This window comes from Nycticebus coucang, chromosome 21 (genome assembly GCF_027406575.1).
Source record: "Nycticebus coucang isolate mNycCou1 chromosome 21, mNycCou1.pri, whole genome shotgun sequence".
In the NCBI taxonomy this organism is placed as follows: Eukaryota; Metazoa; Chordata; class Mammalia; order Primates; family Lorisidae; genus Nycticebus; species Nycticebus coucang.
In genome coordinates this window covers 7,317,175-7,336,143 of record NC_069800.1, presented here as the reverse complement: position 1 = coordinate 7,336,143, position 18,969 = coordinate 7,317,175, and the positions used below count along the sequence as shown (strand labels likewise).

Here is an 18,969-nt window from a genome sequence, read left to right as displayed (position 1 = left end):
CTTTTAGATTTTCAAAATTAAATCCAGAGGAATACAAATTGCATTGCCAATATACCTACTACAAAAATCCTTTGAGGCTCATTCCTTAACTCCACTCAGAGAAGCAGCTGAGCCAGAATACAAAAATAAAAATATTGATGTGCAAATAAAACATCAGTGATCATGTCTGATGCCACCCTTTTACTACAGGTGACTGTTGCTTTGTGATAACATTGGTAATAGCATCAAAAGAGAGAATCTCTTCATTTTCTGGGCCAGGTCAGTGCCTCCAATTAAAGGGAAAAATCAAACAGGAAAAAAAAACAAACCCCAAAACTCAGCACTTACATACATACATCCCTTTCCCACCCCACCCCACCCCATCCCCACAAAAAAATAAAAAAGCTTTTAAAGCTCTAAATATACTTTTTTTTTCTTTTCCATAGTGTGATTGAGCCTAGGGCTATACGTTTAAGTATAGCAGGTGCAATTACAAGCAATTCCTGGCTCTGCACCCTGGACTGTCCCACGCATAGGAGGAGGTACAAAACAAATTAAACTCTTTCACTTAGGCCACCAAGCCCAAGACAAAGGAGCGTAACCCTGCTTGTGAGTATCCAGCGCCATCAAGGGTATTATTTATTTCTTACTTTTTTTATTTTTTCTTTTCTTTTATAAAAAAGTCAGATGTTAGGGAGAGCAAAATACAATAAAATTTAAAAGGACAAAAAACTAAACACGGAAGGAAACCAACCAGGGACACGTGCACAGTGAGAAAGAGGAATGCATGCTTGATTCAAAGTATGAGAGGGGTCAACTCACTCACATGGTGGTTCTAGGCCCACAGCCTAAGGCCTCAGCATCATTCTAAACCACAGGGTTGTGTATATTTTTTTCTTCCCATAAACACTCTTAATCCTATCCCCGAAACCAATATGGTAGGAATAAGGTTGGCGTGATCATCACTCACTAACTATAATATTTGCTATTTTAAAAATATATTTATATATAGTTCTGGAAATTATGAAGCAAACAAAATATAACACAAAGATGCTTTTGTCACAATTAACTCAAGTTGCAGCAACAGCAGAAGTGTGGGAAGGGACAAAAAGGGGGTTGCTGCAAATGCAGCCAGTACATCCTTAAATACATCACATAGTGCAACCTCATAGATTACCTCAGTCACTCTGCACCACTGCACACATGACAGATGTCACATTGTCAGTCTCGGTTAAAAAAAGCGTTTCTTCTCAGAAGTTGCCCTACGAATTTTAGACATATAGCTGTAATTGCTTCTCAATATGTCTAAAATTTGCTTTATTCTCCTCGGTTTGGAATGATCAACATTCAAAATTTACATTAAGGATATCTGTGTAGTTTCACCTTAACTCTGAGGACAGGGTAAGGTGTAAAAAATGAACCTGGCCTTTCTCCTTTCAAATGACTGACTGCATCTCATTCTAACAGGCAGAGATTCTTCATAAACCTGTGATCTCAATGTCCTTTATCTAAGAAGATGAATTCATGGCAAAAAGTTGATACTATCAAAAGTAAATGTACTGCAGCGTCAAAACTAAAAAGCTAAAATCAAAAGGGCTAAAGAAGAATATTTGCTACAAATTTATTTTTTACCATTAGTATTGAACTTGCACCTTTATTCCAACACTTTTAAAGTAAGTTGTTTTGTCTTTGTAGCCTCTGCCAACTTTACATTGAATTCCCACTAATGCTTTTTTAAAAAAAAAAAATCTATTAACTCCATTGAACCATGTTGTATTTGGTGCTGCATATGATCTTTTTACTGATGTTTCTTTTTAGGAATTAACTATGCCAACTTTTGTTTTTGTTTTGTTTTTTTTCCTACAACATGACCAAGATGACAAAATCCATAATTAGCTGACTCTTCCATATACACTGTGACCTGGATAATCCTGAAACACTTCTTGGGGGAGAAAGGTCAGTGGCTTCCCCCCCCCTTTTTCTTGAAAACAATAAAACTGCTTATTCTACTTTATATTTAAATGAAAGGAAAAGCATACAAGCCCATATTTATATTGTGTCTAGGAAAAGCAACAGTTCGTATGTTCCTGTTTGCTACCATCACAGTTCAATACATGAACACAGATTCAGCTCCACACCATGAACACTGCTGGAAGTGATGGCCAGGGTCATCAACTCACAGCTGCCATGTCCGTAATAAGCAAAAACATCCTGGAAGCAAATCCCCAGACACATACGTTTCAGTACATAACAAGGCAGCTCCATCAGGGAAGTACATGTTGTACACAGTTTGAACAGCAGTTTACCTATTAACCTAAGACTCTTTTTTTAAATACAAAGCAGAAAGCCAATAAGATATACACAGCCCTAGATTTTGTTTTGTTTTTTCTTAAACAATTTGGTCACGATGCACCTTTGATATAAAAGCATTTTTAAACTTTATTATTAATACTCAGGACATTAGGAATTTCCAGATTTTTTTCAGTAGCATTTCAGAACCACTTTTGGTAACAAATACAGTAGTTAGGAATACGCATCCATTTTAGAATGCATAATAATGTTATCCTGAATCCTTTCTGGCTAAAAACAGGGCTGGCACTGTGATGAGATACTGAACGAGAATCTACAAAAAACACTGAACAGGTTTGTTTTTTCCCAGAGGCTACATCCTCTTTTGCTGGAATACTTTATAAATACATATTAAAAAGTAAGGCAACAACTCCAAACAGTCCAAGCTGTTTGCTCTTCTTTTCCCAATTAGATTCACAATCCTGGTGATCAATTTCATGGTTGTATTATTAAGTGTTTGTTTTTCCTATTTCAAATGATCCAAAAGGATGTTTTTCTGACATTTCTAAAACATCTCTGGTGTGTGTCCAATGATGTATGCAACTGATACTGGTCAGGGACTGAAGCCTGTGATGTCCCAGTGTCTTCTTTCAAAGGATTCAAGACTTTGATTTGGATTCACCATAAACTGAACGTATGAATCCAAACTTCCCTTCCCTACTATGTTTATCATCCCTTCCGTTTTTGCTCCTAATTTTAAAACTAAAGGAGGACCAGGACTACCTGGTTACTGGAAAGATGTTTACCCCAGTAAACAAAACTTTTATCAGGGACCTTTATAATAATTCATGGCCCCGTTTCACATGAACATTCAACTCAGGAAGATGTGCAAAAGGAAAAGATGTCAAATTACAGTCACGTTATCCAGAGGAGGATGTTATACAAACTTATAAGGAAATGACAGTCTTTTTTTCTCCCTTTACTATAAATACATTTAACAGCTTAGCAGAAAGACAAGCTAAATTTAAGATTGTTCACATTTGAAAATTGTAACAGACTCTCTGCTAGGGATAAATAAGGAACTCCCCGTAATGGAATTTTAACACAGCATTTTCATCAACAGATCTCTGAAGATCGCTTTTTTAAAAGAGTGTTAGAACAATGATTATGTCTGCAAAGTTCTGAGAAGTCCATCTACTGTCCAAACTTTGGATTGAAGTCCTTATTTTTTTTCCTTTACTTAGAGACAGGTATATACAGTGCTGTTGTAATAATGAAACAAATGTGAAATCTACTGTAAAGTTGCACAATACAGAAAACTGTTGCTCCCTCTTCCACTACATAATGTGTGACTCCACAGGTTAGTAGTGTTGTTCTCATTATTTCTGTTAAGTTGGAATTATGCCATCACGTCTAAGACCTCTCTTTAACTCCAGATCCTCCAATTTTTTCCACAATTCTTCACGCTCCTTTTCTTTCTTTTTCTCACTGAGGAAGAAATAGAATACAATGTAAACAACTCAGAAGGTTTAAAGATATTATCCAGCAAGTAATGCCCTTTAACCTAGTTTTGCCTCGGTTTGTTTTAAAAGGTTCTTGAAAAAAATGTTGACATTAAGCTTGTGGGTTCTTTTTGCTTTTCCTCTCCCATGATTTCATTTTTTTTGACTCATAAAAACACAAAAGTAGTATTAATGAAGAGTAAGACATGACCAAAATATTTTAAGATTTCACATTAATACCAATTTACATGTAGCTTGCTATAGAAAAACAACTTTAAAATTACAGAGAAACAAAAGTCAGAGATGATTTATATGTACCAGATATCCTAACACCAAAGGCACATTAGAAATTTTTATTTGGGGCCTAGTTAGAATCTAATTTTTCTTTCTCTCTCAATAGTTTCTCAAAAAGAAAGCTGGAGATGACATTGATACAGAGAATGTAGCAAGTCCAGAAAATACAATCTATTTTTCCTACCTCATGTAAATTTAAACACTTCAGCGGTTAAAAATAAAGTAAAAACTTGAGATTTCAGGCCTGGTGCAGTGGCTCACTCCTGAAATCCTAGCATTCTGCGAGGCTGAAGCAGGAGGATCACTTGAGCCCAGAGTTTGAGGTTGCAGTGGGCTAAGACTATACCACTGTACTCCAGCCTGGGACAGAGCAAGAGCTTGTCTCAAAACCATCACCCCCATCAAACAAAACAACAACAAAAAAACCCATACAACTTGTGATTTCAGTTTTAATTAATGATCTGGACAGAACTTTATTGATATTATTATCATTATGTTTTAATTTTTTTTTTTTTGAGACAGAGTCTCAAGCTGTGGCCGGCGCCCTAACCACTGTGCTATGAGCGCTGAGCCATATGTTTTAATTTTTTAATATGCCAAGCCTTCAAATTTCATTCAGTACCATTTTCTTCAGACTTCTGTATTTTACTGTTTGTAAAAACTTTCCTCTAAATCTGATTATCTAAAATAGGGTCAACAAAATTTATTTTGCTAAGGACATTTTTAAATTTAGCTTATTTAAAAAAAGAAAAAAGAAAGGATGTTTTCACATCAAACAAGTAGGATGCAAGAAAGGAATACTTTCTTAGAAGTTAAATGAGTTCACATTTATAAAAATGTTTCAGTGCACTACCCCTGATTTTTTCACGTTGGAGTGAAATCAGTAAAAAGCAGATGTAGGTTAATATTTCTGAATCTAGGAATTCAGATAATTCCCCAAAATGGAGACTCTGCTATCTTATGTTCCTCACACTGCCTCACTTAGTAAGGATTTAACTTGAGCCACATAACAATTTTTACTCAGGAAAATCCACATGACTTAATTCAATCATATAATTCCAGTATCTTTTTTTAATGTTGTCATCAATGTTTTTTAAAGGTATATTAATATCTAGAGCAGTAGAAATCAATCTTCATCCTCACCCCAAATCTCTAAAAAACTTAAAATAAATTTATATTCTCATTCCATTAGAGTGTTTTTTTGTTTGTTTGTTTTTAGAGACAGTCTCACTTTGTCGTCCTCGGTAGAGGGCTGTGACGTCACAGCTCACAGCAACCTCCAATTCTTGGGCTTAGGCGATTCTCTTGACTTAGCTTCCCGAGTAGCTGGGACTACAGGCACCTACCAGAACGCCCGGATATTTTTTTGTTGCAGTTTGGCCAGAGGCCGGGTTCAAACCCACCACTCTCGGTATACGGGGCTGGTGCCCTACTCACTGAGCCACAGGTGCCGCCCACATTCCAGAATTTTAATGGAATGATGAACTGTATAATATGTCAATTAATACTGTGGTAATGCAGTGCTTGTTTGTGATAATTAGTTTCAGTTATCTCAAATATAATCTGTACAATATGAATTTCAGTAAACTTAACAGTTTTTATGCAAGTACCCTTTTTAGTAATTTTGACCTCAAAAAATTGCATTTACAAGGCACGGGGGCAAGATTAGATAATACTCTAATCATTATGAATTTCAAATTCTTTTTTTTTTTAGAGGTGGGACTGAGAAATCTGTTTATTTTATTTTATTTTATTTATTTTTTATTGTTGGGGATTCATTGAGGGTACAATAAGCCAGGTTACACTGATTGCAATTGTTAGGTAAAGTCCCTCTTGCAATCATGTGAATTTCAAATTCTTAACAATTCTTTTTTTTTTTTTGGCCGGGGCTGGGTTTGAACCTGCCACCTCCGGCGTATGGGACCAGCACTCCACCCCTTTGAGCCACAGGCGCCGCCCCTGAATTTCAAATTCTTAACATAAGGAAGTTGTTTGTTAAATTACCACTTTTTGGTACAGTCTAAACAAATGTTAGCATAGAACATTCATCTGAGTATATAAAAATCAATTCTATAGATCCTGCTGAGTGCCAGTGCATATAAACTTTTTATTTGGAAGGAGAAGGGCTTGAGACCTTTACTCAACCAAATAGCAGCTCAGCAAGTTCAAGTTCACAATGCCCTAATTTACAATCTAACTAAGTGCTGACGTCACTACAACACTCCTCATCGTGTTACTGAAGTGTTTCATTCATTCTTGTCAAGAGTTTTATGCCAATCAATGCAATTTGTCCTGTGGGGCTTTTTTTTTCCCAGATGAGCTTTATGCTAAGTTATCACATAGCTTTCATAATGACAATTTTATCGTCAAGAATTGTAAATATTGCTGTTATAGTTACTGTCATCTCCGTTCTTTCCCACTTCTCTCTCTCCATGTAGGTGGCAATTTTAAAACTTAATCACAATGTCACACTGGGGATATTGTCAAATTCTCTAATTGCAATTTTATATAGCACCAATGTTGGCATATGTATCTTACAGTGTTAAATACTTATTCCACCCACCATTTTCAGATTTGCAATACTTAAAAATTTGATCTGAATTGAAATGATTAACTTCTTGTCATCCAAAATTGTAATCCTCTGTTCAGTTCTTCTGACAGTACAAAACAAATCTCTTCATTCTCTTTTCCTATTCCCACATCTATGAAGAAACCAGTTTTCATCTGTCAGTATAACCTTCTATTGCTCCTTTGACGAAGTATTACCCTTGCTTTAAAAAAAATTCTTGTTTCGAGGCTGGGCGTGGTGGCTCACTCCTGTAATCCTAGCACTCTGGGAGGCCCAGGCAGGTGGATTGCCTGAGCTCAGGAGTTTGAGAACAGCCTGAGCAAGAGCAAGACCCCGTCTCTAAAAAATAGCTGGGTGCTGTGGTGGGTGTTTGTAGTCACAGCTACTGTAGAGGCTGAGACAAGAGGATTGCTTGAGCCTAAAAGCTTGAAGTTGCTGTCAGCTATGATGCCACAGCACTCTACCAAGGGTGACAAAGTAAGATTCTTCTCAAAAAAAAAGAAAAAAGAAAATCCTTCTCTCATTAGCAAAGTCCACTCATTATAAATCATTTTAATGTGCCAGAATATGAGCATCACCTTCACAGTTTTGTTTCTTCCTGGTATTTTAGGTTATAAATAATCAAAGAAGTTTTATTAGTGACGTTGCCTAAATATAAAACAAGTGATTTGAGTATTTTATAAATAAGGCCTTCGATATTCTTTTTTTTTTTTCTTGAGACAGAGCCTCAAGCTATTGCCCTGGGTAGAATACCGTAACGTCACAGCTCACAGCAACCTCCAACTCATGGGTTCAAGTGATTCTCCTGCCTCTGCCTTCCAAGTAGCTGGGACTACAGGCACCAGCTCAACACCTGGCTAATTTTTGGTTGCAGCCGTCATTGTTGTTTGGCGGGCCCCAAGCTGGATTCGAACCCGCCAGCTCAGGTGTATGTGGCTGGTGCCTTAGCTGCTTGAGCCACAGGTGCTGAGCCGGTCTTCAATGTTCTTGATGGGCAGTTATGGGCACAATGCAGGAGGTATATGGCACACCTCCTGGGGACAGGACACAACTACAACAGGGATGCTATCTAACAAATGCAAAAATTGTAACCTAATTCTTTGTACCCTCAAATTAACCTGAAATTAAAAAACAAAAATTCTTGATAGGCCTTCAATGATTCCCCCTGCCAAAAAAAATTCTTGATGGGATTGTACAGATTTAATCCTTGTTCAACTAGGATAACAATGAGTTTCCAGTTGCTCTAAACGAGAGGATCTTGGGGCGGCACCTGTGGCTTGGTGGGTAGGGTACCAGCCCCTCATACTGAGGGTGGAGGGTTTGAACCCGGCCCCGGCCAAACTGCAACAAAAAATAGCCGGGCATTGTGGTGGGCACCTATGGTCCCAAGCTACTTGGGAGGCTGAGGCAAGAGAATCACCTAAGTCCAGGAGTTGGAGGTTGCTATGAGCTGTGATGCTATGGCACTCTACCGAGGATGGTAAAGTGAGACTCTGTCTCAAAAAAATAAATAAATAAATAAATAAAAATAATAATAATAGAAAAAATAAAAGAGAGGATCTTATGCACAATGCTCGCTTAACATATACCTGGTGCATCACAGTATTAAAATGTGCTCTTGGCACTTTTTAAATAATATTTTTTAAAGATTTTAATTTAAGCTTGGGGTAAGAAGGGTTATTATAAATTTAATGATTTGCAACAACTGCTAATATAGTTAATTAAAAGTTGTTCAAATTTTGAGTGTAGCATGTCATGCTCCATAATTGATATTTATCTCAATATTCTGGTACAAAAATCTCAGCCTATCTACGAATAAACACCTGCCATATTCCACAATTACACACTTTTCATAAAGCATGTCTTTGGTAACTTAAATAAATAAATCACTGCAAAGGTCCTTTTCCCTCTGCCACCAACACTTTCTCTTCATTGCTTTTTATTAGTAAAATGAAAGTGACACATTAAAAATTAGGTAAAGCAAAGAAGCAAGGGAACCGCTGCTGGCTCTGCTCCGGAGGTCCACCCAGGTCCTGGGTATGAGCGCTTGTGCTCGAAAGCCCACGGTTTTATGATGTTCAAAGCCGACATTTGCTTTTGGGTGATCAAAGCAAAACCAGAGGCTCAACTCCTAAGAGCCTGCTCGGCTTTCCTTAATCTCTCCATGTTCTTCCTTTAGAGAGTGGACACACTGGACAGGACGTAACAAAACTGAAACATCATGTAAATGAAATCGAGACAGGCTTTCCAAGGCCCACACGGCATTTACTATAAACAGGCCCAAGGTTTTTGTTCCCTTATGTTCTTACACACTTCGAGATTTGTATAATACCAGACCATTAACATTTACGTTCTGTTCACTGTTCTTTAAGTTGCAATGAGTTTCCTGGGTGTTAGTAAGCTCTGGGCCAAAGACCTAGACAAATGGTACCTTAGGCCTCTTCCTGCTAGGGTGAAATACAAGATCAACCCAATTCTAGCTGAAGGAAGTTCCAAGTGGGAGTCAATCCAGAAAGCAAACTACCTGCTGGTTGGTCCCCTTACATGGGCCTGGTACAGTTATATGCCAGGCTCTTACCCCTGAGGCAGAACTGAACTAGTATTAAAGGGAGGGAGGAAAGTAGTCTTTATCAAAATGACCCTATCACAAAGATTTGTTACCCAATGGCCACTAATAAAAACACCACTAATGAGTGTGCAAAAATGAACTTATTAATACAGTCATCGGGTGCATGATGATGATTTCGGTCAACAACCGACCACATATACATTGGCGGTCCCACAAGACTGTGACAGAGCTAAAAAGTCCCTATCACCTGATAGATTTGTTACCGCTCCCTGCAGTGCTGGGTGCAGTGACATGCTACACAGGTTTGTAGCCTGGGAGCAACCACCCACACGGCCCAGGTGTGCAGCGGGCTGTGCGTGGAGGTTTGTGTAAGTGCCCCCTGTGAGGTTCTGCAATGACAAAATTGCTAAAACACGTCTTTCAGAATGCGTCCGCATCATTAAGCCATGCATGACTGTAAACAAAATTGGGCTACTTATGATTCGAGGTACAACAAGCCAACTTCAGCAAAGAGCAAGGAAAGACTTCAATAATTTTATGCACAGCTGACAAAAAAGCTTTAAAAAGTTACCGCTGACGATCTGACTTGTATGTGGCTGTCAGCTCGTCAAACATGGTGCTGTTCATTTCCATGAATGCCTTCAGCACGTTGTACACTAGCGCCACGATAGCCCTGTGAGGCACAGGAGAAAGGGACATGTTAGTCTTACACAACAGGATGCTGAACGAAGAAGCAAAAGCCCAATTCTGTCTGAATGAGTTCCTTGTAACTATCACTTTTTAGTTGGAACAGCTGGAAATGACCTACAGTTCATTTTCACAGCAAAAGATTTACTCTTTACTGCTCAAGGCCAGATGTCTTTCTGAGGGGTGGTAGAATGAGAAAAAAAAAATCTAATTTTTCCCTCTACTAATTATTGGTACCTAGAATAGACCTGACTGTAGGAACTTGATAACTTCATTTAATAAACAGGCAAGTATAAAAATAAAACTACTTTACCCTAAAATAAGCACCCATGGTAAAAGCAACCTTAGAATTTGCATGGAATTGCAAAGTAATAATATACGTAAATGTTATATGCTTATACCAATATTATGTGAAGGCTTGGTGCCTGTAGCTCAGTGGCTAGGGCACCAGCCACATATACTAGAGCTGGTGGGTTCGAACCCACCCCTGGCCTGCTAACCAACAATGATAACTACAACCAAAAATAGCTAGGCATTGTGGCAGGCGCCTGTCATCCCAGCTACTTGGAAGGCTAAGGCAAGAGAATCACTTAAGCCCAAGAGTTTGAGGTTGCTGTGAGCTGTGACGCCACAGCACTCTACCAAGGGTGACAAAGTGAGACTCTGCCTCAAAAAAAAAAACAAAACAAAACACACACACACATATATATATATATATATTATGAAAACCATTCATATCCAAAGAGACGAAACCAAGCCCCTATAAGATGGGCAGTTCGATATGAGCTATCTATCGGGCCATGACTTGCTTTAGTCCACCCATCCCTCTTGGCTCCTTGCTGACCTAGGACGTGCCCTGGTGAGTAAGTGGCTAATAGCTCTGCAGCACCACACAGCTGAACAGCCAAAACAGTGGCCTTCACTTCTCAAGGGGAAGAAGCAGCTCTGGGCAATGTGAGGTTATGATGATCTCGACAGCTTCAGACTAGAGTCTGAAGCTCTTCAAAATTACCCACTGCTTCTGTTTTGTAACAAACATGCTCCCAATACCACTGAAAAGTGTATTGGCAAAAATTAAGCCACTGATTAAATAAACCATGAAACATTTAGAAGAAAAGCATACTTGCTATGTAGCCCCCTTCTCGCGTCTAGTAAAAGGAAAACTGAAGTTCTCTGCTATTAAGTTTCCAGAATGGCCTTCCTCACAAGGGCAGTTACGGAGAAGTACCACAGACAATACGCGTGGCAGTTACAGCCACCTGCTAGAACCACTTTCTAGGTCCTCAAAAGACTATCTGTATGGGACTTCATCATTCGAGCCCCTTATCTTTGTAAGTTCTATTCATAAAATCTGGCAAATTTGAAACATTGAGAAAATGTGATATTTTACAATTATATAATTTTAAGACAAACATATTATGAATATACTCAATTACACCTACTAATTTTTTGATGCCACATTAAATTTTGCTTCCATCCTACAGAGAAATACATAAAGTCATTCAAATATAGAATACTTCAACTTTCATAGGGCTGAATATTATTAAACTTTTCCTTTAAGATTTTAAATTTGCCTATGTTAACCAGTTTGATGAAAATATTTCAAATTGGGCGGTGCCTGTGGCTCAAGGAGTAGGGCGCCCGTCCCATATGCTGGAGGTGGCGGGTTCAAACCTAGCCCCGGCCAAAAACCAAAAAAAAAAAAAAGAAAATGTTTCAAATTGTATATAAAACCAGTGCATGGTGCCCCACGATTGCATTAATGTACACAGCTATGATTTAATAAAAAAAAACAAAAACTTAAAATTAAAAAAAAAAAGATTTTAAATTTTACTTTTCCTGGAGAATAGGTACTATGTATAATGACTGAGTTGGCTGTTAAGAAAAGGATCTTGCTAAAATGCAAAGGTAGCTGGGCCACTTCCCTCCTCACAAGCCTTTGGCATTTCCTTATCTTTCACCTGGTGAAGGCTCAGGTAAACCATCTGCTTCCTTCCCAGGCCTATCTGCTAGCACCTTCTCCCAAAGACTTTGTACCTTAACCTCCCAAATGCACGGGTCTCAGAACTTGACAGGTGCTTATTACATCTCTGCCCTTTTTGTGTCATGGAGGGACCCACTGTCTGAATGAGCGTTTCCCCATCTTGTCCATTTGCCAAATTCCTTTAAGATCCAGCTTGAGCATGCCACCTCCCCCCCACAAACCCCCAATCTACAATGCTCTGTTCTCAGCACCAGAGCATCTCTCCAAGCCCCACCCCAAACTGCTACCTTCACAGACAGGTCAAGAAGCCTTTTTTTTTTTGTTGTTGTTGTTGTTTTTTGGCCGAGGCTGGGTTTGAACCCTCCACCTCCGGCATATGGGACCGGCGCCCTACTCCTTGAGCTACAGGCGCCACCGGTCAAGAAGCCTTTTAAGCAAACAGGTATTTTTAACAAAACGGCACAGTTTCATTAAAATATTTATTTGTGGTTTTCTCCAACCAGTCAGTGAAATTCTAAAAGGGATTTTATCTTTTCACAAATCTGTCCCTGGCAGCAAGCAGGGCATCTGGCACACAGTGAGTAGTCGGGACATTTTTTTCAAGAAAAAGAAGAATGGGGGAGAGGAGGAAATAGAGAGAGAAAAGGAGGGAGGGGAAAGAAACTGAAAACCTACGGATTCCAATGCTCTTTCGAAATCCTATAAAGACTGGAAAACATGATGGGAAGGATGACATTAGAGTTTTCTTCTATCAAACTCATGATGTATTCATTATTCCAATAATAGAGTGCCCTTTCTGCCACCTTTGGGAAAAGAAAAAAAATGTTAAGAGAGAGAAAAAGACGAAGAGAAAATAAAATCATCTTTCCAAACAGAAGTATTTTGAAAGACTGTTGTTAAATCATTCACTCAAATGTAAAATTAAATATTAATTATATTTTACATTTTTTTATAGATTTAAAATCTCTCAGAAAGTTCCAACGTGTTTCATCAACTTGGGGAAGGAAAAGAAATTGGCCTGTTAATTTATATTCTCCTGTAATTCTGTCTATGTCACCCGATTCGAGATTTTCCCAATATAGCTCCCAAGATACAAACACGTTTACCATCTGTCCACGTACCGTTCTATTTTCCTGATCATGTTAGCCATCTTCTACGTCCCCTTTCTTTTCTTTTTCTTTCTTTTTTTTTTTTTTTTTTGAGACAGAGTCTCACTTTGTCACCCTTGGTATAGTGCCATGGAGTCACAGCTCACAGCAACCCCAAACTCTTGGGCTCAGGCGGTCCTTTTGCCTCAGCCTCCTGAGTAGCTGGGACTACAGGTGCCTGCCACAATGCCCAGCTACTTTTAGGGATGAGGTCTCATTCTTGCTCAGGCTGGTCTCGAACTCCTGAGCTCAAGCAATCCACCTGCCTCAGCCTCCCAGAGTGCTAGGATTACAGGTTTTTTTTTTTTTTCCTTTTAGATAGAGTCTCACTCTGTTGCCCTGGGTGGAGCGCCATGGCATCACAGCTCACACCTACCTCAAACCCTTGGGCTCAAGTGAGGAGGAACCTAGGATTTTCCTATATCCAATTACAAGTCTAATATTTATCTGCTACATGTGTTATATTATCTGAACACTTCATGTAATAGTTTCTATATTCCTGGTTTCGGGGTTTCTGTTTTGTTCTGTGGTACAGCTGCCAGATTGTTATGAGATCACTGTTTTAACATACTAACATGTCTTTAGGTCCAATTAAAACAACAACAGCCAGTATTTCTAACTATGAAAGATAATGACAGCTTAAGGAAAAAGTCCACCATGAGAGGTGTGGTTCTGTGTTAAGAACTATAATCTGAACGGCCTCTTCAAATTGGCAGGCAATATTGAAAGACTCAATTCTCAGGTTTATGATATGACCTTCAGTGAGAGGCCAACGGATAAAAACCTAAAGTGTGTTCAATCCCGTAACCTTCTTTCCTCCCGGCAGAGGCCACAGCGCTACAGCTACGACTTCAAGAAAAGAGCCAGTTGCCCAGGTTCACCTCCCCTGTGTTCCTGAGTGGCCACGGGGAGGCAGGGCAGTGCCACTGGAAGAAGCAACTAACCTAAGATCCGCGTTAGACTCCACTCCCTGTGAACCTGGGAGCCTGAGCAAAACATTTGCTGAGCATCACTGTTTTTGCCCATCAGAAGACACAGAAAAGTTTATAATCAATGTATGTAAAGCACCTAGCACAGTGTGGAATCTGAGGTTCTCTTTCCTCGTGAGCATCATTCAGCATTCTCTCTTACACACTCCCTCCCAGCCCACTTCTTCTGCAGTTTACTTGGAACACTTTTTTAACACTTTTGAGCTTTGGTGTTCACATCTGTCAATCTGTAAAACACACAAGACCTCCCAGCAGAATACTGGGAGAATTAAAATTACTGGGAAAAAACACCACGACAGTCACTGCTGCGTAGCAGGTGCTCAAGACAAAGGTAACTGCAGCTAAAATTCCTTCATGGGAGAAAAAAGCAAACAAACATTTCTTTCAACACAAATGAAATTTAACCTAAAAAATCCATGCTGTATAGGCCACTCTGGCTCATGTTCTTTTTACTACTAACCTGAGAATGGGGGCTAGATACACACTTGGCAATTTGTTTAAACAAAGGTTCTTGAATTTTAACAAATTGTGAAGGTTCAATCACATCCAATATTTCTTCCAGCTCCCCAAGGAACATGACCTATAAATACAAGTAAAAAACAAAATGTGAGGCTTTCTATTAAAAATCCATATGAATCACAAAGATTAATGACATTTAGTTAATTTTAAGTTTGTAATATTTTAAGAAAAATTTACAAATAAAACCAAATATAAATGAACCAGGCATTATTCCATGTTAGATGTTTGTTTCCCAAATAATTCACCATAGAGTATTTCTTAAAAGCAAGTTCCCCACAGCACTGAAAATATAATTCTACTTACTTGGAAAAACTACTCTACTCACTATGTTTGTATATTACGCCCTGCACTGGGGCTCCCGGGAATCACTCCTGCCCCCGTGGGGCTCTCCTCTCTGTTGCTTCCAACTTAGCTATCTCCCCTCAAGGCTTCTGTAAAAATAATAGGAGGCAGGCCCTCCTGCATGGATGGGCAGACGTCCAAATGCAGTCATTTGCCAGATAGTTACAGGTCCCACAGTGAGCTATGTGCCCCTCTCAGATGCACAGAACACATCAAGTCTTTGGTGGGCTTCTTTGTTTTGTTTTGTTTTTTTGAGACAGTCTCTCACTCTGTTGCTCTGGGTTGAGTGTCCTGGTGTCATAGTTCACAGCAACCTCCAACTGTTGGGCTCAAGTGATCCTCTTGCCTCAACCTCCCCAGTAGCTGGGACTACAGATGCCTTCTACAACACTTGGCTAGTTTTTCCATTTTTAGTAGAGACAGAATCTCACTCTTGCTCAGGCTGGTCTCAAATTCCTGACTTGTCCAGGCCTCCTTTCCTGGCTCACCACTTTGATCCCACACACTCAGATCAACCACTGGGCCCAGCACGTGGCTGGTGTTCAGCCACAGCTACTGAGGAAAGCCTAGAATTGCCCATCCCTGTAAGGGCAATATATACTCAGCACTGCCTGCAGGCAGGCACTGTGCCAATGCTGTAGATGGGATCTCCCGTCCTCACCACCGTCCAAGAAATAGCATCACTGTGTTTTTTTACAGATGGGGTCTCACTCTGGCCCAGGCTAGTCTTGAACTCCTGAGCTCAAGTGATCCTCCTGCCTCAGCCTCCCAAAGTATTAAGGTTACAGGCGTGAGCTACTGTGCCTGGGCCAGACAAAGTCTTAAAAAACACAAAATAGCAGACTCAGCCACACGTAGGCTCGATTTTAAAGCCACTACCACATGCTGACCCATTCTCCATGCTCACACACAAACACAATTACTCTCTACAGGGCACAGTGTATCTTGTGTGCCTTGAGAAACAGAGCTTTTAGACCACAATAGGGAACATCAAATCAATGGTGCAAGTCAACTGTTTTAAATATAATGGGAAAATGATGGAGAAATGAAAACCAATGTACTTATTCAGCCATGAAAAAATAATTATCTTGGAAAAAATTAGGTATGCAATTCAAGTATGAAAATAGCCATGCTTTCTTATCTTGAGATGAATACAGGTTGCAATCCCTAGTTTAATTTTATCTAATAGGTATTATATAAACTAGGGTTTGGAGAATTAAAGTTACTTTGATAAGAGGGATGTTTCTGCTAAAAGTAAAATACAGTAGACCCTTTCCATCAGCCAAGATATGCAAGAGGTTCTTCCACGATTCTACCAAGGTTCTTCCAAGAACATAAAACTAAAAGCTGACCTTTTTTCTGGGCCATTTTCCAGAGTTTCTAACCTTCTAGAAGAGCGCTGCAGGCCTGGTGTCCAGTCAAGTTCACCTCCAAGCTAAGATACTTACTCCCTCCGTTGTAACAACCTTGTACGTGTCTCACAAGACACAAATGATTGTGGGTCTGAACCTTCCAGTGTCACTTGTGAATGGCTAAAACTAAAGGCTTGTTGTAAATTTTAAGACAGTTGAGATTCTGTCTATACTCTGCTTTAAAGTGCGCATTTGGGCAGGTTGCCTTATCATCTATCTATAGTGAAAGCAAAATCTCCATACTATGAAAGAAGTCACTAGGAAAGTGACATCAACAGAGTTAGACAACTGGACACATGACTGGGGCCCTGACCTGAACTGACCTGAGGCTGAGAGACATCATGAATTAAAAACCCAGGGTGCAGCCGGGTGTGGTGGCTTGCCTGTAATACTAGCACTCTAGGAGGCTGGACTGCCTGAGCTCACAGGTTCAAGACCAGCCTGAGCAACAGCCTCATCTCTAAATAACTGGGTGTTGTGGTGAGCTTGAGCCAGAGAGTTTGAGGTTGCTGTGAGCTGTGACACCATGGCACTCTGCTGAAGGTGACAAAGTGAGACTCTGTCTAAAAAAAAAAAAAAAAAAAAAACCTACCTCAGTGTGCAGAGTCAGGGAGGCGGGGTCTGGCCTAATCACCTGTTCTTATTTATTGTTCTTGGGCAGACTACTTAGGCTCTCTGAAGTTTCATAATTAGTAAAACAAAAATATTCATAGCCCTTATAGAGCTACAGTGAGGTTTGGATGAGATGGTGTATCTTACATCACATGCTTAGCCCAATGTCTGGCCTCCACAAAGTATTCAGTAACACTCTCTGACATTCAGGACTTACCTCTTTTTTTTTTTTTTGTAGAGACAGAGTCTCACTTTATGGCCCTCGGCAGAGTGCCGTGGCCTCACACAGCTCACAGCAACCTCCAACTCCTGGGCTTAAGCGATTCTCTTGCCTCAGCCTCCCGAGTAGCTGGACTACAGGCGCCCGCCACAACGCCCAGCTATTTTTTGGCTGCAGTTCAGCCGGGGGCCGGGTTTGAACCCGCCACCCTCGGTATATGGGGCCGGTGCCTTACCGACTGAGCCACAGGTGCCGCCCAGGACTTACCTCTTTTTGACTACATGTTTTAGGCCAAAATTTCATTAAACCCCTAATAACCTAAAAAGAAAAGGGAAGAACAAATGACATTTAATTTTTCACATACACTTTTAGAAAAGGTGGTTTTTCTGAAGCTTTTTGAAATTAAGAATAAATACTTACTGGTTCTGTGAGTAAAGGATCTTTCTCCAGAAACTGTACTATACAATACGGCAGCTAAAGAAATGAAAAAAATGAAAGACAAAAATTTTAATTCTGTATAGTAAGAGCTCAATAGGACATTTTATTAACACGTCCTAAAAAGTTTCCAGACTGGCTTTAATAACTTTACATTCAATTCATTTTAACTATTATTTAAATATATATATATATATATATGAAGTGAAATAAGAAACTTTTTCAAGCCACAAATTGACATTTACAAGACTCCAGGGGAGTTTTTTAAGAGGTCCCCAGCTTGCGTGGAGCAGGGGTGTGCTGTCACGGCCCATGAGCGAGGGAAGCGTCTCATCTAAGGTGGTTAAGCCACAGCGCGGGGGCTTCCTTTTTCTTTCTGCTGCCATTGACAGTACTGGGCTTCACTGTTCCAGCAGAGGCCTCCATGGGAAACAGGCACTTACTCGAAGCCTTGCTGACTCCCTGAAATGGCGCAAGTGCCAACTATAGCACTTTATGAAGAGATAAAAGGTTGGGGCTGCCGGCTAGAACCTGGGGAGATGTAAAAAGAGCGCTACATCTCATTTAACACATCAGAGTGAGAATTCTTTTAAATAATCACAGAATATGATACCATTTTGAAAACTAAAGGCAAGATTTGTAAAGGGCTTGTAAAGGTTCTTGAACAAGAACACTACCTTCACAAAAGAACATTTGGTAGTGTTCTAAATTAGAAACATATGGACTAATTTTTCCTCAAAATACAGAATTTCACATCTAAAGAGGAATACTGCTTAGAAAAATGTATTACATTTCTTTTTTTTTTTTTTTTTTTTTGTAGAGATGGAGTCTCACTGTACGGCCCTCGGTAGAGTGCCGTGGCCTCACACAGCTCACAGCAACCTCCAACTCCTGGGCTTAAGTGATTCTCTTGCCTCAGCCTCCTGAGCAGCTGGGACTACAGGCGCCCGCCACAACGCCCAGCTATTTTTTGGTTGCAGTTTGGCAGGGGCCGGGTTTGAACCTGCCACCCTCGGTATATGGGGCTGGCACCCTGCTCACTGAGCCACAGGCACCGCCCATGTATTACATTTTTGAGCAAACTCAAAATATTCCTGTCAGAGAGTGGAGAGTCAGAGGTTTGAAATCCCAAAACTGAGAATACCACTCGACGGCTTATCTACCTTCTAGTGACATCCTTACCATGCAAGGCAGCGTTAGGATGAGAATTAGCGTGGGGACGAGACAGTATGCTTTTTAAAGTAATGAAGGCTTAAAAAAAGGTGTGAAAATATCAGCCAGTTTCGTTACTTGTGAGAGTATCCATGTGTAGGACGTGAGAAAATGGTGAATGAACTAGAAGGGGGTAAAAGGCCAGCTCATTTACTAATGCAGGACAAAATCTCAGGAACATTAACAAACGTTTACATGTGCTGAAGA

The 18,969-nt window shown here is 39.9% G+C and overlaps 1 protein-coding gene across 1 annotated transcript; it reads right to left on the bottom strand.

The window, feature by feature from the left end:
* Window positions 1-3,643: 3,643 nt before the first annotated feature.
* LOC128573729 (serine/threonine-protein phosphatase 2A 56 kDa regulatory subunit epsilon isoform-like) lies at window positions 3,644-12,672 on the bottom strand. Its single transcript, XM_053574096.1, has 3 exons — window positions 12,549-12,672; window positions 9,774-9,875; window positions 3,644-3,756 (listed from the first exon to the last, which is right to left on the bottom strand). The coding sequence occupies exons 1-3, from the start codon at window positions 12,632-12,634 to the stop codon at window positions 3,657-3,659; spliced, it is 288 nt and encodes a 95-aa protein (XP_053430071.1). The 5' UTR covers window positions 12,635-12,672; the 3' UTR covers window positions 3,644-3,656.
* Window positions 12,673-18,969: the final 6,297 nt, after the last annotated feature.